A 25,000-nucleotide genomic window follows, 5' to 3' on the forward strand; every position below is an offset into this window, starting at 1 on the left:
ACGCAAATTCATACCCCACCGTGGTACAAGGAGGAGGGGGCGGGGGGTGGGTGGAACCCCTCCCCGGAGTTTTTGATATGTTGCAGTACTTCGAAACGATTTTCCTTTAGTGGAAAGCCTTTGATCTTCTTAACAAGATAAAGTATATTTTATGGGTGGTGGCGTTGCTGGAGGCCTGTGACGTCACCAACAATGGTGGCCATCTGGATTTTACCAAGAATTAGAAACTGACCAAAGCAACTGACCAACACTGAATTTGTCTCAAAATTTGCTCAAGGGATGAAAGAACAGCTACTGAAAACGTCACGTGCTGTTTTATACTCCAGGAAAAAACTCGGAAAAACCTTAAGAGGGGGGAGGGAGGTGGCATACACCCGCCCCCCCCCTCTCCCTTGTACGTCCGAGGGTTAATAAATGGAACGCATGATTGTAATGTAAAGTAGCAAACTTAGAAAAGTAATATATTTCAACAAACTCTACTGACCTTTCAGTTTCATCCAGCCGATCTCGTAATTCGTCGATTTCATGCTGCGCTTTCTCCTTCAATTCTTCAATCTCATTTTCCTTGTCCCGTATAATTCCTTCAATTTCGTCCAGTTTTTCTCTTTCCAAAACCTCTCGTTCCTTATCGAGCTCTAACTTTTCTCTGTGAATTGTCGCCTCCAGTTCTTCTTTTTGTCGTTCCAGGTCACGTTTCTCCACATCGAGTTTGGTCAAGATATCTTGTTTTTCGAGTCTCATCTCTTCAACCTCGCGATTCTTATGTTCTTCAAGCTCTTTTAACTTCACTTCCATTTCTGCTTTGATCCTGTCAAGAGATAATAGGTTAAAGTAAATGTAAAGGTGCACACGAGCCAAAGGCCCAAACGGCCGGAGCTTATCCCGGTTTCCTTAGCATGAAACATACCTGGGAGTATTGCTACTACCCCCTGGACGGGATACTAGTCCATCGCAGGGTTACCCCCAGCAGTACGTCGCCGGTACCCATTTATACACCTGAGTGAAGAGAGACAAAGTGGAGTAAAGTTCCTTTTCCGAGGAAACAACGCGACGGGCGAGGCTTGAACCCCGTACTTACAGATCCGGAGTTCGAGGTGTTAACCGCTCGGTTACACACAGTGACAAAACAGTACCTTCTTTATCAGTAATTTCATCACTGAGACCCTGGGTAGTGGTCCATCAGGGGATTTACTCTACTAGCTGACCTAGCTCCCCCCCAAGCCCCTCTACGGTAAAAGTTAATACTCACCTTTGTTTTTCGTGAGCTAATAACAAGCTCACAGTCGTCGGTGATCCGATCTCCCTTTCGGTTAGACTTCTTGAAAGAGTTGCTTCTTCTTCAATGTCTCTCAGACTCTCTTCCATAGCTTCTCTAGTCGTCCTCTCCTCTTCTCTGTCACGAACAAACCGATTTTGTAACTCAAAAAGGTCTGCCTCGGCTTTCTCTTGCGCCTTTTCCGTGTCTTCGAGCATGAAATTTAGATTTTTCCTCAAAGTCAACAGCTTTTCAGTTTCCGCGGAAAGCTTTTCTTGTTGTGCCGTTAATTTTATCTTGCCTTCCACGTCGATTTCTTTTAAGGAAAGTTTATGTTCTCTTAACTGATACATGTCATCCTGTTTTCCTTGAGACACGAGCTCTCCTTCTAAAACTTTCGACAACCGTAGCAGTCCGTCCTCAACCTTTGTCGAAAATCTGTTCTGTCTTTGTTCAAGATCTGTCAAGTTCCTCTTTGATTCGATTAGAAGCATTTTAGCTCGATTATACTGCTCTTGGGCATCTTTAAACTCCTGTTCCTCGGTTTCCAGTTTTTGTCGCTTAAAATCTTCAAGCCCGTCAAGATTTAACCTTTCTAATTCAATTGCCTCTCTTTGTTTACGTTTTCTCTCCTTTAAAAGTTTCATATCTTCCTCCATTTCTCTCTCAAAATTCTCTGCTGTTGTCTGTTCTTCCTCCTCTAGAGACCCAAGTCTAGTTTTCTCTAAGTTAACTTTTTCTGTCATTTTCTCGATTTCTTTTTCAAGCTGTAGTTTTTGCTCTCCCGCACAACTTCCAAGTCTTTGCGTAAGCTCATTCAATTCTTTTACCCTCGTCTGCAAAAAGTCTTTTGATTTCTGGATTTCTTCCCTCTGCTTGTTTGCCTTTTCCTGGTAATCTGACTTCTTACGGGCAATCTCATTCTCCGCTGTTTCGATTCTTAAGCCCAACTGTTCTTCCATCTCTCTTAGCTTTTGCTTTGCTTCTTCAACTTTTACGTGTTCCTCTTTTGTCCTAATCTCAAGCGTGTTTTGCTTTTCTGCTAAATTGTCAGCGGCAATGTCCATAAGAGCTTCGCAGCCATGTATCCGATCTTCAAGATAAGCTCTTTCTTCCTTTAAAACTTGCTTTTCTTCTAAAAATTCGAGTTCCAGCAATTCGCGTCGTTTACTGATATCATTATTCGCGATATTTAAAGCCGCTTCTCTTTCGGCTTTCAATTCCTCCAGTTGACGTTCTTTAACTCGAATTCCTTCCAAAACTAGAGATTTCTCGAGTTCAAATTCTTCAATTTCCAACATGGCCTCCCGCCGAGATTCTTCAAGAGCGTTGAAATTCTTTTCATACTCACGTTGTTTTTCCTTCAATTCATCTCGTTGAACTTTCACTTTTTCGGATTCTGTTTTCCATTTCTCTTTCAATTCCTCGCGTTCTTTCATAGCCTGCAACTTCGTTTTATCTCGCTCTTCTTCCAAATCCATAATCTTTTTCATGTTTTCATTCAAACGCAATAATTCTTCCTCTTTCTGTTTTCGAATTTCTTTCTTCAAATCCGACAACTCTTGGTCCGCTTTTCGATTCATTTTCTCGATATCATCTCGAAGTTTATCAACTTGTTCTCTCTGGGATTTTAATTCTTTTTCGCGAGTTTCAATTTCTTTAGTAAGTTCAGCTTCAGTTGCAGTTCTTTCGAGTTCGGCTTGTTTGTGTTTGTCGTTTAATTCTTCCACTTTTTTCCTTTCAAAGAAAAAAGAATCTTGTCAGCTGTACGCCGCTATAAAGAACTTTGAATACCAGGAGACCAGGAAATATGTTTTTTCATATATTCAAGGAAGATCGTTTGTTATATCAGGGGTCAATTTAATAAAACTTTCACAAGTGTAGCTAGTGTTTTTAGACTCTAAAACAATTGCTTGACTTGTAAATAACACTTGCCGTGCAAGTGTTATTAAATTGACCCCAGATTGTTCGTTATAAAGTTAGCATGAATTTCAGCCGTCTCCTCGAGTCGCAAAGCCCCGTTAGAGTCGTCAATAGAGCCGTTAGTAGGGAGCTTAGATAGCAACGACGACAACAGCAGAGCCAGCCACAACGTCACTTTAAAAGTGAATTGGCGCTGTTTCAAATTTCATCACTCTTAAGCGGAGCCTAAGCCAAACGTCGAACTTTTCATGAGACGAACCAAACTCTAATTTGGGTCGACCGGCTAGATTGAGTTAAGATCGTCTTCTGGGTCAGATCCGTGGAACTTAGTATAGGACGCGTCGAACCATTCAACTGAATCAGACCAAACAGCAATTTTAATAAATTTTGCTCCCGATCGAGGCTACATATACATTATCATAAAAACATTTAATTTATTAGTTTAGTTCGCCGCCTCTGAAGATAGACGTTTGTACCGGAGACGATCTACAGACGTTCTATTTGTCAAAAGCAGACGGACAGAACGTGTTGGACGATCCAAACTCATTCAGACGAACTTAACTGAGCCAGACGTCGAACGTTTCATGAACTTAACTCACTAAGTTTGGTGCGTCTCATGAAAAGTTCGACGTTTGGCCTAGGCTTTTGATCTTCCCGTTGCCAGTTTCGTAAGGTCTCCAGTAAAGTCGAGTAACGTTACTAGCCGAAAACGGGGTAGATATTTTATTAAGACCAAATTTTCAGTTCTTCAATCCCCTATTGGTGCAGCATGGTGGCCGTGGTTTTTGTTCGATTTTATCTTTGGCTCATTTTTTTTTCTCTTTATCCTTGTGCATAGAAAAGTATGATGAATGCGTACATCACCAAGGATAAAACGTACTCAAAAAAACTCTTAGACCGAGGTATGAAAGATAAATATTGGGGTTTGAAATTTTACTTTCTTGCAATAAAAACACTGGGCATCAACAAACCTTGCTTCTTCGACACTCTGTACTTCCATAGCATGCAGCCTTCTCTGGCGTTCAAGTTCAGCTCTGAAAATACAAATAGCACAGTCCAATGGTTAAGGTATTCAAGACCAAACTAAAAATTTCAATTACTTTAATTGCAGGTTACATTCACAAATATTATTAAAGGGGCAACTAACAGCCTCTTCACATTTTCCAATTTTATCCTGTGCTCCTACGAAACATTTCAGCTAGGTTACCATCGGCAAATGCAATTGTCCAAGAAAATAGATTTTTTGGCGGTAGTTCCGGTAGTTCCTAATTCAAATTTGAAGAAAAGTTATATAACAAGCCTCATATTTTGAGGTCATAGATTCGAATTCTTTCAGAAACTCTTTTCTGCACGCTCGTGACATGATGATGATAACTGAGTCTTTTGTTCTCGACATTTATCTACTGTAAAAAAAAAACTCTATACTATTTTAACAACGGATAAGACATAACGAGCAATATTACAGAGGAAAAGTGGACTACAGTTCACCCAGCTTGATTTCACGACAGGTGATACTAAAATCAAAAATAATAATCAATCTATTGAAACTTTGTTTACACTCAGTTGATGCTTTCAAATTTCTGTTGATTTTTTTTCTCCCCTTTTCATGGTAATATTGAAATCCGTTGAAGGAGCTGTTTTAGTGCTCTATTAAAAAGTTAAATTATGTTGTTATATTCCTAGACTTTCACTCAACTAAACAGGGACTGCCATTGGTTGATTCTTGGTCACGTGGCCTTGACTAAAATCAAATGTATCCCGATCGTGATACATTAAACAATGTATCCCGCTCGGGATACATTGCAGCACGTGATCAAAGCATGGTGGAAAGTGCTGTGACAGAAGGCGGGAAAAACACCGCCAGGTGCAGCCAGTTTTCTCTTTCGTGAATGAACACAACATCACAAAAACGAAGCCTCAAGCTAAAAAGCAACGATTTTTAAAGTTATCCCAGAAGTTCCCAGAAGAAAAACAGCAGCTAGTGGAGGAAAAAGATGCAGATAATATTAGGAAAGTACTTTCGTTTGTAAATCATTCATTCAGTGGTTTTGAGAATTAAATTTGTGTTGTTATAAGTACCGAGTCGACTGTTTTGGTTCGCTCCGGTTATTCTTTTGTTGCTGTTGAAGTGAAAGTCTAGAAATATAACAAAACACTTAATGTCAGGTCCCTCGGGAAACCAGTTAGTTTTGTTTTCCCTCGAGTCCTGATGTTTCCCTCGACTTCGTCTCGGGAAACATCAGGACTCTTGGGAAAACAAAACTAACTGTTTCCCTCGGGATCTGACATTAAGTGTATAATGTTTTCACATCAGTAAAACTCCTGAAGTATTAGGACAGAGAACTTTGTCTTCAGATCAAGGCCTTCGTTAATGTATTGAAACTAGAAATATTTACAATGATTCATTGTGTTTATCAACTTCCCTACTAAAATTCATTTTAAATTCTTCCTCTTGGCTTTGCGGGAAAATTTCTTGTATGAGTAATGATAGATAAAAATAAGTGATTATACAACAAAGGAATAAAAAAAAAACCGATCTAAGGAACATGATGATCTACCATGAAAGATTCAAATTAAGACACGTAAACAATCTTTTACACGACGAACTTCATTTTCTTTTGCGTTTATTCTGAGAAATCCTCGGCTGCAACGCAACATCACAATTTCTTACCTTGTTTCATTGAGTCGTTTGGATTCTTCTTGTATCTGTGATGCAAAATCCGCTCTGAAAGAGAAACAAACACACATAAAAAAACACTCTTAAACACTGGCCGACAGAATCCTCCTCAGACTTCACGGTGCGAATTTGAACTCACCATTATCAAGCCCAAACCACTGAAAATCAATTACCCAAGCCAAACAAAACGTATATTCAAAAGCTGAAAAATATCCACAAACAAACGTCCATACATTTCCCTGAATAATTGGTTGAGAGAATTTGCTAGCAGCAATGATTTTCAAAAATCTCATATTTATTTCTCTTGATTATGTACCGAAATTTTTTGGGCAAAATTGATGCTGGACACGTTTGGTACTGAAAGGTTAAATGCTCCACTGAAACCACAAGAATGCCTGCGCGCTAACAAATCGACAGTAGAGAAGTAAGTGGCACCAGTTTCCTTGAAAGCTGAAAGAGCACAGATCCAAATCGACAGCGGAAAACAGAAATTAATTCGACACAGTCAAACACAGTACTAAACGATCGAAAGACTTACTTTGCCTCCTCGATTCTCAAAGCCTCAAGTTGTTTCTGCTTCTCTAGTTCATTTCTAAAAAAAAAGAAAAACGAGTTAGTACTCGTCCTGATACCCCTATTTGCTATGGTACCGTCTTGCAGTCTAGATTGACCTAACATCGAATAAGAGGTCTGAATTCTCCACAGGTTGTGCAGCAGATTTACGTGGTGACTTAACCATTTCAAACCTATACTACAGACCAAAGGAAAACAAATTGACAAAAAATCCATTCAAGTTTCTTTCTGTCAAATCTTAATAGTACAGTGCAAACGTCCTGCAAAAGAGGTTTCATTTGAATGGTAACATCAAAGGATTTCATCCACAGATTCAAAAGTTAGAACTACATCCTAAATAAATAGTACCATGTGAAAGTACTACTGAAGAGGTTTCATTTGAATGGTAACACCATAGGATTCCATCCATAGACTCAAAAGTTAGAACTACATACTAAATAAATAGTACCATGTGATAGTACCTCTCAAGAGGTTTCATTGGAATGGCAACATCATAGGATTTCTTCTACAGATTTAAAAGTTAGAAGTTGTTTACCATTTACAAGGGCAAACCGGTCGGTTCACGGTTTAGGCAAATGATAAGCGGGTAAGCAAAATTCAAGACTGGTCAATTTCGACCCGGAATCGCGTTTACCATGTGCACTAATCAGTTACATATAACGAAAAACAGCCGCGAAAGGCTTAAACTGGTACTGATCAAAGTTGGCTTTGAAGAAATCGAACACGAATTTCCGTTTGGGACATTCCGACCGGAAAAACAGGACTACCCTTTCAGACGTTTCGTTACTCCCGGAAATTTTCCACCAAAACGATCTAAAAAGTCGTGCTTTATTTACTTTCCAGCCGGATTTTCCAGAAACGTTTTGAAAATTGTAAACAATCAAAGTGACAAATTATTTGGACTAAGGCGGAAAGGGTTAAATGGGAGGTGTAAAGGTGTCCCACCATTATGACTGAAAATGAACCCTTCTAGTAATAAGCCCCAACAAAAATATGTCACTACTGATGGCCCTTCTATAACACGTATTGATGTAAGGAAATTTGTGACTGGTTACAGTTAGGAGCGACAGTTAATCTACCAAACAGAATACCATACCTTGCCTCCTCAAGTTGCCGGCTTAACGACTCTTCACTGTGGAGCAAAAGCGAACAGAGTGTTTATAAGAATAAGTATAGTAAAAAGAATCTAATGATAAGTTCTTATCTAATGGTTCTACAAGACAATCTTTTCACTAAAATTCACCGTTTGAGTGCTCCTTGAACTTTAAATAAAAAATCCTTGTCCCTTATTCTGACTAGCAATACATGTACTGTTACAAACGCACCAGACGAGAACACTTCTGCCGTTGCATGGATAATAGAAAGACAAAAGTGCGGAATGACCGCAAAAATATAAATTACTATGGTGAATCATAACGGCCACGAAAACGCACGCTCTGATTGGTCAATTCCCCCATTTGCTATTTCCTAAGTGGGTGTACAATGGCGAAGCTAGCGCGCGCTTAAATTACGACTGCGCGCGCAAATCCGCCCAGTTTGACCAATGGCCTAGCGGCAAATTGTACACCGGAAGGCGCGTTCAGTCCTTTCCGTGCGCTTTTCCGTCGTCAACTGACGTTCCCGTTCTGTTGCTAGATCACTCTAAAACGTGTCAGTTGAAATGCAACTATACTTCGTGTCTCATGACGAAACTTCCCAAGGTTTACGCTGATATCAAAGGAAACTGATACAAACGTCACTCAGGATAACAATTTAGAGGTTTTTAATACAATCCATGTTGAGAAGCAAAACGACTGATTTAATGAAATGAAATTTTCCAAGCAAGACTTTGTACCCGCCATAGCGTGCGTCCAAAACAAAAATCAAAATTCGACGGATGACAAACGCTGCAGCTTTACACTAAAGCTATGGAAGCACTTGTGACGTTTCCTAAGCACTCAAAAGCTTAGTAACCTCCCGCGTGCGTGTTAAAGGCGCGTTCCCCTTTCTTTCTCCCTTTCTCGCGCACGTTAATTTCCCCGTTTCCACCTTTTGGACAACTATAGCATCTGATTGGTCAAGGAAACGGCACAAAACGTTTATGTCAATCAAACCTCATACCGATACAAATCCAAAGCAAACAATCTCGCAATAACATTGCAACTCGCAACTGAAATCTGCTCTACAATGAATCGGTAATAAGTAATCACTCCCAACTCTCAGTAAGTGTTAATCACGGTCAATCAAGTCAAGGTACAAAAAAACTTAAGACCACACAATTTTTTTAAAAAACTCTGAATTATGTCAAGAAAAAGGTGGATGGTTGTTGGTGTTGCGAAAACTATTGTTGGTTCAATTTTAAGTCAAGGTATGGATATTATCAATGTCTCTTCAATTCTTTTTATTATGTCATCTGGTGATTGTTCGCGCCCGCAAAACCAAGAAACTACGGCATTACACGTTTCTGGGAAACTGCCCACCTACCCCTCCCTTAAGCCACCATTAACACTTACTTCTCACTCAGGGCAAAATGTTGGCTAAGGGGAGGGGTAGGTGGGCAGCTTCCAAGAAACGTATAATGATTTGATAATACAAAGGTGCAGTGCAGTGTGTTAGTAGGTACACTTTAAGTGTCAGGGAATTATTTTTGGTGTTTAACTAACAGTTTTGCCCACAATCCAGAACGTAGAAATCTGCAACAACAAAATCGGCACAGAATGACTACCGGTTTACTTACTTAGTTAATAGTCAGTATTTACTTGATTCTAAAGTTGTCAGACAATAAAGTAGAAATAGAAGTTACCGTCATTTACTCAGAATAGAAAGGTTGGAAGCTTTGTAAGAATTAAAAGATTAAGATTTGCACGAAAGCTCCCTAGGACTTCTCATACATAAGATATATTGGTGTGTGTGGCCCGTTTCTGAGCCATGGTCTATAAATACAAGGGTTTCTTCTAGAAAAGTTTATAATTTCGTCGAGAATTTGTAGTGAAAAAGTGATATCTCACTATAAAAAAATTGCGATAAAACATTTCTTAAAATCATTTTAAGATTAAAAAAATTGCTAAAAAGCGACGACGTTTCGACGTTAGCTGAACGTCATTATCAAGTCAAAATAAGTTAGTGATTTTTGGTCTATAAATACTAAAAAAACAACAATAGCTGATTAAAAATTGTAACGTGAGAAAATATTAAACAAAGAGTTTCGCACGTATGGAGTCCGTCTGAATATTTAAATTGGGCTTAAGTTTCTTGATGAAGAGCATTTCAAATACTAAACAATCAAATTTGCTCTGGCACTTTCTTAAAACCGTGAATTGGCTTTCTCTCAAAAGGTTGTTGTTACCGTGAGCTTCTAAGAAATGTCTACCGATTGCCGAATTTTTGTGCTCAGAAATGCGTTGATGAAGGTGTCGGGCTGTGTACCCGACATAATCTGCATCGCACAGATCACATGAAAAATTGTAAACAACACACTGCTTATTAACAATTGACGGCTTGATTTCTTTGGGTCTGAGGTCTTGCCCCAATTTCTTGCTCACGAAAACTGGTTGCAAAGTAGGGCCAATCTTATGGCTAAGATCGCGTAACTGCTTACGAACCGCATTAGCGGCCACTTGATCTTTAAAAGGAAGACTAATTCTTACTATGCTACTATCATCATTGTTTCTTTAAAAAAGTGATAGGCTGGGAATTTCCAGTATCAAGTCTAACTTTTTCACGCTAACAACCAACTGGCCCACGAAGAAAAAACAGGAGTTTTACTGCAATTAACAGCTTTGTACTTTTGATGGGCTGATCCTGTTATTCCAGGAACACAGACCCAGAAATTTGATAAACTAATGAGACACAAAACTTTCAGTCGTATTCATTGATAACTTTTGATATGCACTTTTGGAATCACCTCCTTTATGAAAGAAATGGATGGCTCTCTACTGGGACTCTTCTGATTCTGAACAACAAGTCAGCTTGTTCCTAGCTTCTAGCAACAGCACTTACTGTGAAACTCACAAAACCGTGAACACCAGAAACATTTATGGAATGTTATTGTGTTGCGAGAAATAAGCCAATAAGGCGCGAGGTAACTGAACCGCAAACAACAACGGTATTTACTTTGTGGTTTGCTTGCGTATCCTGAACTTTATTGTGATTGGCCAGTACACAATCAACATTCCTGAAAATTTTCAGGTGTTCACAGTTTTCTGAGTTTGGCAGTAAATAAGGGCCTGTTTACATGGAGGTGGGGGACCACAGGTAGGTGAGGTAACTCGCTTAGGTGGGGTAACCCGCCTGTCCATATAATCTCTCATTTTAATTTGATCACGTTTACATGATAGGTGGGGTGACCCGCCAAGGCGGGTAGCCCGGTCTACCAGACCGGGTTACCCTCTCAGCCGGGGTCAAATTTTGCCATGTGAACGTTTCAAGGTGGGGTAACCCGCCTGGCCGGGGTCGGATTAGTGATACATCAAATTCGCGCAAAATTCACTTTGGCGGTGGCTTTGCCTCATTATTAAAGTTAACAATAGAAAGCCATTGCTCTGAAGGTTGCAGCAAGAGCAACAAGGGAGTGTAGAAGTGCATTAATCGCCAAAACACGTGGCTTGCCAGCATTTTTCTTGTTTACGTGCTTAGCGACCATTCAATAATCTTGAGAAAGTGCACCCCGGGATGGCGGGGTTGTAAGATTGCATGTAAAGGAGGGTTATTTTTTTACCCCACCTAAGCAGGTACCTGGGGTCCCCCACCTCCATGTAAACAGGCCCTAATTCAGGTCAATAAACCAAAACACTACAGTTGTTCAGTAATACTCACTCAGCCCCAGATCCTTTTCTGAAAACCAGGTCTGTTTCACTGCGGAACTTGGTTGACCAAGCAAGTGAAGCACCACCGCCGCCGAATGAATTCTGTAGGCAGTCAGAGAACAACAAATTATCCATCCAAGTATTAAAATCGGCTACATTTTACCTCAACTACATTACCGAACATGTTAACAGCACCAGACTCCTAAAATACAAAGCACTTCTACAAAAACAATTAAACCCAGCCACTAGAAAAAAAATTAATGGACCATGCCCCGACCAATCCTATGGTGTGACCTTGAGATTTTGAGGATTTTAAGCTTATTGAAGAAAATCAGTGAAACAAAATGAAAGACCAATGGTATTATTTACACAAAATACTCTAAAGATGTAATGTTCATCATGAAGTGTAGTGCAAAGAAAAACCATGTGTTTCCAACTGGTTTCAAACCCATAATTTTTCGGTTTTTGCGCTACATTGCAAGCTATTGCAGTGTAGTCGATTTACTACATTTTAAACGACATCCATACGATAATATTGCAGCTCAATTTACTCTTAGCACGAAGGCAAGAACAAATTACTTTTAGTTGGTTTATAGTCATATGATACACGCTATATCAAAACTACTGGCGGCGAAATGACTTTTGTATCTAGTGAAACGACTGAAGACCTCGAGAGAATCAAGACAAGTGTTGCATACTGCTGGAAGCGAACGTTTAAGAAGGACGTTTAACTTGCCACGTCACACAAGTGTGCATACCAAACAGAAAAGAAAAATTGAAAGTTTTATCGCACTTTGATGCTGGACTTCCTTGGGGAGTAACTGTAAGGTTAACGGGTTAAAAGAATCACTTGCAATTAATTGTGTCGGGATTTAATGAAAACTTACCCCGCGCTCTTCCTGGAAAGAAAGGCCGGGTGTGAACAATCAAAACACGACAGCAAGTATGATGCAAAGCAAAGATAATAAAGAATTAGTAAATGTAAGACTACTACAACAAAGATAACAAGGCATCAAGCCCGCTTAAAATGTTACACAAGGTAAACAACGCCATTAGTAGCTTTGCTCAAAGCGTGCGGGAACACTGGAAAAATTGATAGAACTGCTGACATATGGCAATAGACTCAATTATCATAGAATATTTACATATTCCTTATTGGACAACAATAAACAACTTCACCGTTATTTTTTAACCAAACAAGAAAATGTCACAGATTGTTAAAAATTTCCGTGACCAGCGGTAGTAGAGACCTTTAGATTCGAGAGCGAGAAAGACTACGAGTACGAGATTTGACTGAAAGGTTTTTCGCGAATTCTCAACAAATAGACACCCCGAAAGGCTTTATTTTACTATTGATTCACCAGAAAAGTTAGAACTGTGATCTTTCTGGAAGGACGTTACGCCCTCTTCCAATCGCAAAATGATAAATCTTGTACATTTGATAACTTGTTTTTACCACTACGACATTCTCGCCAAAACTCGAAGTAGAATGACGACGACTATCACGTTTTCCCGCCAAATGACGCTGATTCACGCACGCGCACTATTTAGTACTTAGTACTCGTACTTCACCGGCGAAAAATGTCTGCGCATGCTCTACTAAAAATGACACGTGATCTATTTCGCGCAATGTCATTGGCTCTGAGGCAAAAATGCCGGTTGAGATGAAAAAAATAATGGCTGTTTTTTTTACAGTGATAGCGTTGTGGTTTTCTTGCCATAGTAAGAGATCAAAAAACATTTTGGTGAAAGTTTTGAGTGGAATGTTTTCTCTAGAAAATGTAGCGCCTTGGAAACGGCGGACAAACCCAGTGGTGGGTATTTGTCGGAGATATTGGCTTTGCAATCGCCGGCATGGGTGCGAAAGGCATGCCAAAAAGGTGGGTAATTTTGACTTTCTATGCTTACTGTTAGTTTCGTGCACATCGGTACAACAGGAAATTGTAAAGAAGTGAAAGAAAAATTATTGGGCTTTGTTGTGTATATAAATTAGCTTGTACCGCTGTGCACGGAAGCGACAGTTTTGTTAAATGTGTATCCCGTTTTTGTGTCAAAATTCGACTTTGATTGTGAATCTAACATTCGATAACATTCGACTGTTGATCGAAGAGCGTATTACAATGCTATCCAAAATGTTTTTGTTGTTTAGATCATGTTTCTTATCACGGATTCAACAAAAAGAAGTAGAGGGACAGACATTTTTGGGCTTTGTTTTATTAATATGACTTTGCGTGTACTTTGTTGCTGGAAAAACTATATTTAGATGCTTAATCTCCGCATGTTTACAATGTTTATGGCAGAAAAATACGCTTACGCTTGGTTCAACTTAATCTCGTGTCACTCGGTACAAAAGGAAATTATAAAGAAGGTAAAGAAATATTCTTAGCCATTGTCTTTCTGTGTAAATTGTCTTGTGGCTAGTGGATCGAAAGCGGCCGGGTTGCGGCAGTTTTCTAAAGTGCGTAGTTCGAAACGCGACTTTGTCGATCGATGCAAATTTCATTGTTGTTGCACGTTATTACAGCTTTGTATGTTACCATATAGAAATTTGAGTTTTATGCGAACTGTCGAATGAGAAAATGTGAGAGTGTATTCATTAAAACACTTAGACCGTCGTGGAGCTACAGTTCGATAGGTCCAGCAACATTCTGGTTTGACAAATAATTCTGTTGACAATGTGCACGGCTGCTGTACATTTAGGCTTGCAATTTTATAATTGAAGGATCGAAGTTTAGATTATTTTGCTCATAAACTTGGCTTGGGATTATCCACACAACGAGTTACTTTGTTAGGAACTGCACTTAGGGAAATGATTTCCTCCGTGTACAATTTTTTAGTACTAAATTTTTGCACACAAGGCTTTCTGTGGGGGGTGCTTCTTTTCTTGAAAATTGGATCCTGAAAGGAGATGAAAAGGGTAATATTCCTGTGAATGCTTTTGTTTTTCTGTCCATCGTTTTCGGCTTAATTTTTTTTGGTGCAAAGTTATGAATGAATGATAGAGTTCAGAAGTTCTTTCCAAGAAAAAAAATAATCCTCACAAATTAAACTTACAGGAGTTTAAAGTTTGGAGTAAACTTTTAGTCTTAATGAAATTTTAGTTGGATCATGTTGATGAATGCAGTTGTGTAGGATATGCAGTTTCCAATTTTGATCTTCTGTCAGAATTATGAGAGAACTCTCAAATACAGATCTCATTCAAACATTATAGTTTCATTGTAATTATCATTTGTTTCTTTTCCTATAAACTTATCAGCAGGTCTACATTTTGCATGAATTTAATGTGATATATATTTGAAGAGGTTGTTGTTTCACAGTGAAGTATTTTTCACTTTGTTTTTTTGATATGAAGTTGAGTTTCTTCTTAGTTGTTGGCCAAGGCAGTGTTGAAGTATCTGACATGTTAACATACTTTATTGTTCATTTCTCTTCAGAAAAGATTGATTGATCCTGAATCAAACAAAGTGCAGCTTCACAAACAAGATTTTTGACGAACAAATGTATACTCAAGCAAAGTATATGTCCCTGACAGTGTCAATAAAATTTATTAATGGCAAGATCTGGGTTTTTACTCCTTTTGCACTTTTGACTACGCATCAATTTTCTAACCTATATAGTAAAAAGATCATACAGTGTAATCAGTATTTTTTCCAACTAACATATTTGCAATCAAATTTCTCTTCTTTTATATATTGTATTCCCCTAATTTTAAAAATTTCATTATCTTATTCAGATCAAGCACAGTAACCATTGAAAAGAAGGAAGGAAAAAAACCTGCTTGGTCATAGACGGCTTTAAAGTTTTGATGTTAAAATTGCTATGAAAAGAACATGAATGCAGACACTACAATTCATTTAGCTCATGTTCCAGCTTTTTTTTATAAATTAGAAAGTCTTGCTGGAGAAAACATAATTTTGCTTTATCTTTTTTGGTAAAATAAAATAATAAAATAACTTCCAGGTGTCTAAGCAATTTTAAAGGACCCATAGTGTCTTATTTCGCCGCTGCATTGAGCTGTGAACAAAGGCCGTTCTTCTAGTGACCCGGCTTTCATCAAAAATATTGTTGTCCGTCGTGATCGTGAAGAGTCCATATCCGGTAAACCGACCAAAACGCGAGCATCGCAGGAAACGAATCCCATAGGAATAGGTGAAAAAGGATAATAAAAAGTCTACGCTATTCTAGAAATATCCGTATATGCATTTGTAACTCATATTAAGCCGCGATTTATCTTCTTTCCACTGGAATAAACAAACGATGGACGTATTGCCGCCATTTTGAATTTGGCAATGTCACGTGGTCGCGTGTCGACCAATCAGACGTTTTTCGCCGGTGAAGTACTCGTACTCGATCTCGTCTTAGAACCTGAAGGTCTCTAATTTTTTCCACTTTGAAGTTGCGCAGGGGATTGGATCGGTGTTGCGTCGAACTGCATGATGGGAGTATTTTGGGGAGCACGTCGCTTCATTACAATGTTGCACAGCAAACAGGATCAGAATTCGTCCCCCAAAATAGAAGTTCTCAATGGGGTTAACCGTCAGTCGTCAAACGGCCTCAAATGTAACCGTCAGCCGTCGAAAAAGGTTATTTTTTACTGCCACAGATACAAATTAATATTAACATTCAAAAAGTTTCAAGGTATTTCAAATCTCACTTCAGCTGATCTTCACGGACTTCTGGCTCCTGAAGAATCTCTTAACTTCTCCACGTTCTCAAAACACTCTTTCTAGACAGTACAAGACCTTACAACTTGCTTAAATTTAAAGAACACCTCCAAAACACAACAGTTAATTAATCAATACAGAAATAGATATTTTCTGAAACTGTTGGGCTAAATTTCCACTTTATAACCGTCAACCGTCAAAAGCTCTAAAATTTAACCGTCAACATTGGAAATACAATAACCGTCGATCATCAAAGCTACCACACCACTGAAACCCTCAAAATAGTCCCAAAGTCCAATTCAACACAAGATCAACAATCCAGTCCCATGCATCTCAAAATGTCCAATAGACCTCTTTAGTTTACATGTTTTGTTTTCTCAGTGAAGATCTCAGGGGAAATTGTCCCTTTGTCTTCTCATAAATTATCCGTACATATGCTCGTGAATAAGGCAAAATCTGAAAGAAACAGTTCTCTAGAGTATTATTATATGACCTCCATTGGGAAAACAAAACATAAGCTAAATAGGCCTATAGCTCATCTTAGGAGGTGCTCAAAAAAAGGCTCTTGATACTCCCGAGGGGTAGCATTTGTCCACGGTTTAAATTACTAACTAAGGGTCTTGTGTACCTTTCTCTTCTCTCGTAACTCAGCTGCTTCTCTGGGGTGATTGAAGCGAAAAACATTTGAATTTCCCAAGACAATTACGTCGCCTGAAAATACAGTTTTAAAAAATGAAAAATGATGACAATGATGACAAAATTACTGGCCAAGCCGAGCAAGAAGAATAACTGAGATATTCCAGTTTAAAAATTATAGCCATTCTTGATTGACGTATTTAATAGGCTCAAGGAAAGTATGCGTCTGGATCGCGTCCTTCAATATACCTCATATACAGTACCGTGAGGAAACAACCGACATTTAGGGACGCCATCACTGGTTTCCCCCGCGAAAGAGAAACCTTGAGCAACGACGACGACGACGACGACGGCAGTGAAAACGTCACTAAAAAAATGAATTTGCGTTCTTTCAAACTTAATCGCGTCTATTTGGACCCGCTCAATATGTCAAATGCAGGCGACTTTTCCTGGAGTTGAATTCTTAAGGATTTTATTCAAGTTTAAAAAGAGGAAGGAAAATTCGTCGTCGTATGTCCACGTCCTCCATAAAACGTCAAATTAGGAGGTTTCACGTCGTAGTCATGCAGTGGACATTAAAGAAATGCACTAAAAAGCGTGATGCACGTGCAGAGCTGCTGTTTTGATCATTAAATCTAGTGTTTTTTGAAGTTGCCGTCATCGTAGTTGCTTAAGCTCCTTAATGACGTCTGAGGAACGACTACAGAAATTCCATACTGATGACGTGTCACTACCTCGATCTGGGTAATGTTTCTGATTGGTTGAAGCAAATTTCCCTACCGGCACAACCAATCAGAAGCACTGTCCAAATTTGGGTAATGAAACGTTGGCTGCTTCAGAATTGACTCAATTATGAGACTGAGTAACAGTGCATGTTATTAAACCCAGTTCATGTGCTTTAGATAGACAATATATCATCTTGTCAAATTCATTAATTATTCATTAAAGTAATGAAAATCAACTGCACGGATTAATAGTGATTAACAGCAGAATTAACTTTGTATATGTTGTAGTTAATTTTTTATCTCAGGTAATTTTTGTTTTTCTTTTGTTTTTTGGTTATGGTAACGTATGTTGATCAAGTTGAAACAAAAGAAAAATAAAAAAATTACCTGAGATAAAAAATTAACCACAACAGATACAAACTCCCTCTCATCTAATTCACATTAAATGATCTTCATACAGATCCCCACTGATTGATTCATTTTATGTTAAAACATTCACATCTGATCTACATGTGTATGGGTGTTTACAGTGGCCTGTCATCAAATGTTGTAAACACTCATACATGTAGATATACCTGATAACAACCTTTCTCTTATATGGTCTCTTTATGTGCTGGTAGGCAACAAGAGGGACCCTGTTGGGGTAAATTCCGACAAGTGACATGGTCTTGAAACAGCGACATACGACAGTGTAAATGGCAAGAAACAACTCAAAGATCGGTTGAAACTGCGATAGCGACAGAGAAAACCGAAAATACAATAGTAAAATACCGACAGCGACCCGGCTCCCTCCTCAATACATGAAGCGACAGGTTTTGAAATTCACACTAGGGACATACGTAACCCCCCTAGAGAGCTACACAAGAGAGATAGAGGGTTCTAAGGAATAAACTTACTCAAAACTAGAGAAGGGTATACAGACTAGATCTCATTCCAATATATTAATATAGTTTAATCTAAAGATCACTATTATTGAAGGGCTATAGTACATGTACCTTGAAACAGTCTGGTTGGTTTTAAAATCGAGTTTCCATTCACAGAACATTGAGACTTCAGAGGGTTTAATATAACATGTCCTTTATTGTGTTCAAATATGCAGTGCTCCTGCTCTGTATCTGGTCCACTGATCACTACAGGGTGGCAACAAATCAAGTTATATCTTACAAAAATGTGATTGTTATTTCACCAAGTTATTTGGTCAGTAAAACTGTATATTAAATAATTACTATTACAACAAGTTACAAGACTTGTATTCTCTTTAAGTCAGATGTACAAATGTTTGTTCCTTGTACGAAAAAAGCAACATATTAATGAGAATTGTATATTGTATCCGATCTCCAATGCCTTAAAATAGAGAAGTCAAAAGAATCTTAAAATAGCTGCAAGCAGCTACAGTAATAACTGTTAAAAATAAACAGGTATAATACATATATCTTAATGCCAATTAAAATTGATTATCCATTGAGCATTCATGGTTGTAGTAATTTTAACTTTGTCTGTAAATAACATTAAATGTGATTAACTGTTTTGTGTGCAAGTGTGTGGTTTATAGGGGGATTTCGTAGAGTAAAAATCAGATTAAACCTGTGGGCAGTGAAATTCTAAACCAAACACAAGTATCTCACTAGTATCTTGCAGGGATAGAGTAAAGATGAAGTACATGTTGATGTAGTTTCATTTTGCTTTCAGGGCTGCAATTTTCCTTGAAAATCTTGATCCTACATCACTTCATTTGTAATGAAATTTCTGTTGTTTTTAATATTTGTCTCACCAGAGTAAGAGCTTTCCTTTAGCTACATCCTGATCTTACAAAACAAGGGAATCAAACAAGAAACAACATTCAACAATATATAATGTGTGCACTAAGTGGTGTCAAAGTCACCTAATGCACAAAGCAACAAATCCATGCTTAACAATGTTCACAAATAACAACAGTTACAGTCCATATGCTGTTAAATCATGAGTACTTAGCTGGCTGTGCATGCAAAATTTCCGATTTTCAAATGTGACTGTATGTTCAAACAACTGGGCGCAATATATATTAAGAAACCCATTAAGGTCAAAACAACATTTACAGTACCTATGTCCTGTTTTTGCGGGTTCTCTGCAAGCCCAACAGTAGTGATTCCCTCCTGCAAAAGAAGCAAAATAATCAGCTTTACTCCTAATAATATCACAGATTGTTTTTCTTATGCGGAATAATGTCTCACTGCGTGATGCTGAAATTAACAAACAATCACTATCATGCCAACCTCTAAGAAGTTGACGTAATGACTGATAAATTCTTCAAATTCATTTAGATCCATTCAAGCTTGACATGTAAATTTACTGTAACAACTTCCCAAAAACATCCATAAAGCTGGACTTTCCTTTCAAAAAATCAACCACAAAAATACTTTGATTCATAATTCTTGAAGGTTCAGCTGATTATTATTATATAGTATTTAATTACAAGAGTGGTTTGCAAGCCTTTGCTTTGTTTAAAAGGATTTACTAACAAAATGTGCACATGAGGATAAAGGTATGCATAAATTAAAAGTACAAAACAATCACAGCATTCTTCCCTTTGTTTCAAAACAAAAAAGCTTTGCTTGTACACACAAAAAACAAACTCTTCTGTTTTCAAGTGATATAAAAAGGCCTTTTACTTTTCAAGCCAATAATAATTGTTCATATAGTGAGTCCAAACAAAATTAATTTTGTAATGGGATCATATGAAAATTAAGGTCAAAGAAGCTTATAGAAGGTATGTTTTTTACATATTATAATTTACATGAACATCAAGGTACAATGTATAGTTAGGAAGTGTAAGACCAGGTTTACTAACTGACAACTATGAGAACTCATAAAAATTATGTCTTTTTTTTTCACTGAACATTCATAATCCAATACAAATAGAATTAAGGTTGCACTATGATAATGACAAGGAAATATTCAGGAAATAGAAACTAATGACAGGGAAACAAAAACCGTAAACTATTTTAAGCAGTGTTAAAATTTTAAGGATATTGTTATTTTTAATAATTTATTACAGACATGGCTCTAAATTCTTGTAACAAAAAAACACGAATAAAAATTTATTTTGCACCTTTTAATTTCCCTTGGATAAATATTTGCAAATATCTATGCAAATTGTTTTACATGGCAGAGATTAATTCAAAAGCCAGTCATGCAGAGTTCACAAATTTTATTTTTCTTTTGTTTTTTCATGTAGACTGTTAAACAATATGTGAAAAGAACAAAATTAATGAAGTCTAGTAATTAAATCTGAAATCTGAAACGGATCTATTACACTCTTGCAATACTGGAAAAAACTTGCTTGCACAAGTACAAGTGACGGTAATTAACTGTGTTTAAATGAACATAAGGGCCATTATTAAGATTTCAATTTGCCAGGTATATGTGTTGTGGTTCAATTTTATCCTCGGTTTAAATTTTCTTTTCTTTTGTTTCAAACTCATTATCATACATCAACATACCTAAAAACAAAAACAAAAAAAATTTAAACCAACGATAAAATTGAATCACATCATATGCAAACTACAAACAGTAAGCAGATAATTGAACAGCTAGGAAGTTCTATTTGTCCTAATATATTTTCCTTGATAGTTTCCTACAAAAGTAGCCAGGGATTATGCACATAGCATCTGACGGAATCCCCTGCATCCAGTCCTTAGTGACAGTTCTGAATGTATACAGAGTAAGAGTATTTTAAAACCTGTTTAAAGCTGTGGCTCACATTTTTAAACCAGTTTAATTTTGTTTTCCTGCATCTCAGATTATGATAATGAGCCTGAGGAAAAGGATATCAAAGATTGCACTGTTTTTTTTTTCAATGATACAAAAGAAAAATTTGATCTTTGACATACAACTGTATATACTGTTACCTTGAGATGATAAACCACAATCCCAGTGCTAAGCAGGTCATCACTGACTAACACCAAGTGGGGAAGTACAGAATCCATCTTGATTCCTGCTCCTTCCTGTTGCAATTTCATCTCCCTTTCCTACAAAAATTCAATACTATAATAAGAAACTGTCCGCTGAATTTTGTAATTTTAAATGAACTTGGATCGCTAGTTTGCTTTCATTTCCAATCATCAGTTTTATTTTCAGTGTAGTTCTTAGTAGTTTTTGCTTCAAAGCCACTTAGTTCTTAAGCTTAGAAATTTTTTTATTCTTAGATAAACTTTTAGTTTTTAACACAACGAACCTCATCAGCTATGTTGTAATGTTCAAATGTGTATGAATAACTGCTTTTATTGTCAATTACTAATATTAAGATAATACAACTTGTGATCGATTGTCTAAACCTCCAAAATTTTCTGTGTCTCTTTCCATCTATCCTTCCAGCGATCAGTTAGCTCTGTCACACGAGCCTCATTTTCAGAGAGCTTCTTAGCAGCTGCCATTTCAGCTTCACCTAACATTTCCTGAGGGGAAAAAACAATAAAGGTGAAGAGTCACTACATTTAAATTATTGATCAACAACTTGTTTCATGTAATGTACTTATCATTGTTTTGAACTACAACTTTTTGGTAATATTATATAGAGACAAATTGCACGGTTAAAATTTCTGCAATCTTGCTTCTTAATACATAGAAGGGTTTGTAATGGATTTTGCGAGTATTAGCTACATTAATTTTGTACACTTGTATATAGAGCTATTTCCAGAAAGGTTGTCAGAAAAATTGCACATGACAATCCCCAAAAGTATTGTGGGTGGTTTTGAGTGCACTGTTTGTCAAAGAAATTTGAAAGAATGGCACGGGAGTCCAACCTCTGGAAATAGCCGTAGACACCTTGTCATTTCTTCATGGGTTGTAAACTAAGTTAATAAGCCCAAACTACTCATTCACTTTGAGCCAGGAAGACCCTAGTCTTCTTTTGCAGCCTATTGGGCCGGAGTCACAGGGCTGGAACATTGTGTGACTTCTGCCTTGGCAGCTCTGAAGGAGACTAGGAACACCCACATGGATAAGGCTAAAACCAGTCAAAATGGGCCGGCCAGAATGATAATTTATGAAAACAAAATAGGTTTTTTTAAAAGTTTTTGCTCAAAACCCATTACCAGATACTACTTCATGAAACCTGACTTAAACAGTGGAGTTATTTTTATGACTGGACTGGTCTGACTGGCCAGCTAGGACAAACAATTAAGTGCACCGGGTTTCTCTTTCTATTCACTTATTCCCCCCTGGCTATGATGCTAGTCTACTGCCAACTTTCAGATATGAAATACAATGTATTTAGCCATTACATTGTCTGTCCGAGCTTATCAGATTGCAGTGTAGTAATCTACCTAAGACATAACATATAATTTGTTGTTCTTACTGGACTTATCATGTTCTTTAATGTTTCTATTTGAGCTCTCAGGTCTCTGATCAACTTAACATTAGGGTCCTGCAATAAAAGGGAAAAAGCACAACTGAAAAAGGAGGGAAATAATAAATATAATGTACCATTGCAAAATACATACCTCTCATTCAAAAATATATACAATACCATGGCTACAAAAAACATTCTGTCATCGGACATTGGTGGACAAAAATTTGCTAATGTCCGACGAAATCCTACCTGTGTTTGGACAATATATTCAGAGAAGTTTTTCATCATAAATCATTTTTCGATATTAAAGGAAGAATAAAAATCTACCTTGAGTAAATCTCACTTTGTGTTTTTAATAGAACGATCTCAAAGTCATGAAACAACAGTGACTTCCATACTGAAGTTTTCTTTTACATTAGCGTAGTATGTCCTCTGTTTTAACTAAAGGTAGCATAATGCCTTTCGAAAGGTAGTGATCTCTGTTTCTTTTTGTTCATATTTTTCGAGAGTCATCACAGTAAAATTCTGTGTGCCAGTGTGGTATTCTGTCGTCGGAATGTCTCTGAAGATAAAATTGTGTTACTCATTACTTTGTTTTAAAATTGCGTTCATTCATTGACTTAGTTTCCCAAGAATCTCAATGTTTCCCAAGGTGAAACTGTGCATAATATTACCCTCTGATGTCATAGATTTTTGCAATGTTGTCCGCTCTGGGATTTTGGTGGAAAACAGTTTCATTGTTAGATGCCATGTAAACTCGAAGTAACCAATGAGAGCGCAGGCTGTTGGTAAAAGTTTCCACTGTAACATCATCTAGAGTAAGATACAGTGTAAACTTAATTGACATTAATGCATTACCTCATTGACAGTTGGTTTGTTGATTATGTTCTTTGCTCTGTTAGCGTAACGTAGAGTGCTGAGAGTTTCTGCATAGTTTACATCTGCTGGAGAGATGGCTGGGAGGAAAATGAAGGCAACGATTTTATTAATAATATAAGCTCTGTACTGTACCTATATTTTAGATATTGGTCTAAGAGTTAAAATTATTTCACTAATATGGAGTATATCACTAATAAATTTGCTTGCAAATTTGCTGCATAAGGAATATTTTAAAATTTGCCAAACATGTATAAAAGCTAAGGGTAAAATCCATTTGATACCAATACTCTCTGTTTGTTTTGGAAATCATAACTAAGAGAAGAATCCATTCTCTACAGGAAGAATAAAAAAGGAAATTAACTCCAATAAATATTTAAAGATGAACATCTTACTGTACTCTAACAAAGTGTCAGTGACTGAGGTTTTAGTGTCCAAAACCTAACAATTTTTGAGAGATTCAACAAAGCAGTTCTGTCAGTTCTGAACATCTTACTGTACTCTAACAAAGTGTCAGTAACTGACGTTTGAGTGTCTAAAACCTCACAATTTTTGAGAGATTCAACAAAGCAGTTCTGTCAGCTCTGTGTTTTACATCTGTACGAAGAAAAACATTAACAAATCATCCTACTTTTAATTATTAATACAAAAGGAAATCAAATTAATATCATTGGAAGGAATACATTGTAAATTCCAAGGATGCTATAAAGACTTAATGCTAAAAGGTAAAATTATTTAATATGGTTATGATACACTAATCAGAAAGCTCTCTTACTCATATGCCTTTGATCTATGGGGAAGATGGGGTGGGAGTGCTTCTATCAGAAAAATTCTTCTGATAGGAGGAAGTACAATGTGAGAGAGGTCAAAGATAAAGATGCCTTTGTGAGAATAAGATCTAAACCAAGAATAGATCTAGAGTTGAGTAATACAGTATAGTTTGTAATGGAACACAGCTTAGAGTTCCACCCCTCCTCCCTGTGCCAATCTTCACCTCCCCCACACCACAAACCCTAACTCTGCAATTCATGCCTTGGAATTTCAATTATTGTCAACAAGGACTTTGAAGGATTTTGAAGGTGTTTATGAGAGCTTACTGGCAATCATGATTGTCTTTGAGTTTCCTCCAAGACTGTCTTTTAGAAGCCATGTCAGCACAGAGTCTCTGTAAGGGATAAACTTGTGGTGATGCGCAGAGCTGTGATGGCCTGTTGCTGCATCAGCTGAAGAGAATATTATACAGACTAATGAAATTTCAACCAAAGATTAAGAGCTGCATGATTGATGATACTTTGTCCTCCCATAAACAGCTACATTTTACATAATTTTATTAGTGGATCCTTCAATAACAGTCAAAGCAATTTGCAACTTTTTGTTGCATTTACATGTGATGAATTACAACTGACGGAGAGGAATAAGTTACACTGTCTGTAAGGTTGGAATCTGCCATCTTTGTGTGTCCAATGTAGCACCCAACACCTACGCACAGACTGAGAGTGGAAAAGACTGTCTTTTATGTTTGGCTCGACAAACAAGAAAGATAAAGCAATTCCTGTGT

At 37.4% G+C, this 25,000-nt stretch overlaps 1 protein-coding gene across 2 annotated transcripts in view; it reads right to left on the bottom strand.

Annotated features, from left to right (window-relative positions):
* The window catches only part of LOC140943834 (uncharacterized), a 40,794-nt gene that overhangs the window by 9,643 nt on the left and 6,151 nt on the right, over positions 1 to 25,000 (bottom strand). Inside the window, exons 9-24 of one of the 2 annotated variants that reach the window (XM_073392947.1) lie at positions 24,540 to 24,665; positions 23,425 to 23,522; positions 22,573 to 22,641; positions 21,551 to 21,670; positions 21,125 to 21,244; positions 19,318 to 19,369; positions 18,233 to 18,367; positions 16,505 to 16,587; positions 12,100 to 12,111; positions 11,223 to 11,314; positions 7,525 to 7,560; positions 6,394 to 6,447; positions 5,850 to 5,903; positions 4,150 to 4,212; positions 1,250 to 2,992; positions 485 to 808 (exon numbers count right to left, since the gene is read on the bottom strand). In XM_073392947.1, coding sequence (XP_073249048.1) covers positions 485 to 808; positions 1,250 to 2,992; positions 4,150 to 4,212; positions 5,850 to 5,903; positions 6,394 to 6,447; positions 7,525 to 7,560; positions 11,223 to 11,314; positions 12,100 to 12,111; positions 16,505 to 16,587; positions 18,233 to 18,367; positions 19,318 to 19,369; positions 21,125 to 21,244; positions 21,551 to 21,670; positions 22,573 to 22,641; positions 23,425 to 23,522; positions 24,540 to 24,665 — 3,181 coding nt within the window. The remainder of the gene's footprint in view (positions 1 to 484; positions 809 to 1,249; positions 2,993 to 4,149; positions 4,213 to 5,849; positions 5,904 to 6,393; positions 6,448 to 7,524; positions 7,561 to 11,222; positions 11,315 to 12,099; positions 12,112 to 16,504; positions 16,588 to 18,232; positions 18,368 to 19,317; positions 19,370 to 21,124; positions 21,245 to 21,550; positions 21,671 to 22,572; positions 22,642 to 23,424; positions 23,523 to 24,539; positions 24,666 to 25,000) is intronic. The other variant, XM_073392948.1, reaches the window with a different exon arrangement.

The sequence above is a fragment of the Porites lutea genome, chromosome 7 (assembly GCF_958299795.1).
Source record: "Porites lutea chromosome 7, jaPorLute2.1, whole genome shotgun sequence".
Lineage (NCBI taxonomy): Eukaryota > Metazoa > Cnidaria > Anthozoa > Scleractinia > Poritidae > Porites > Porites lutea.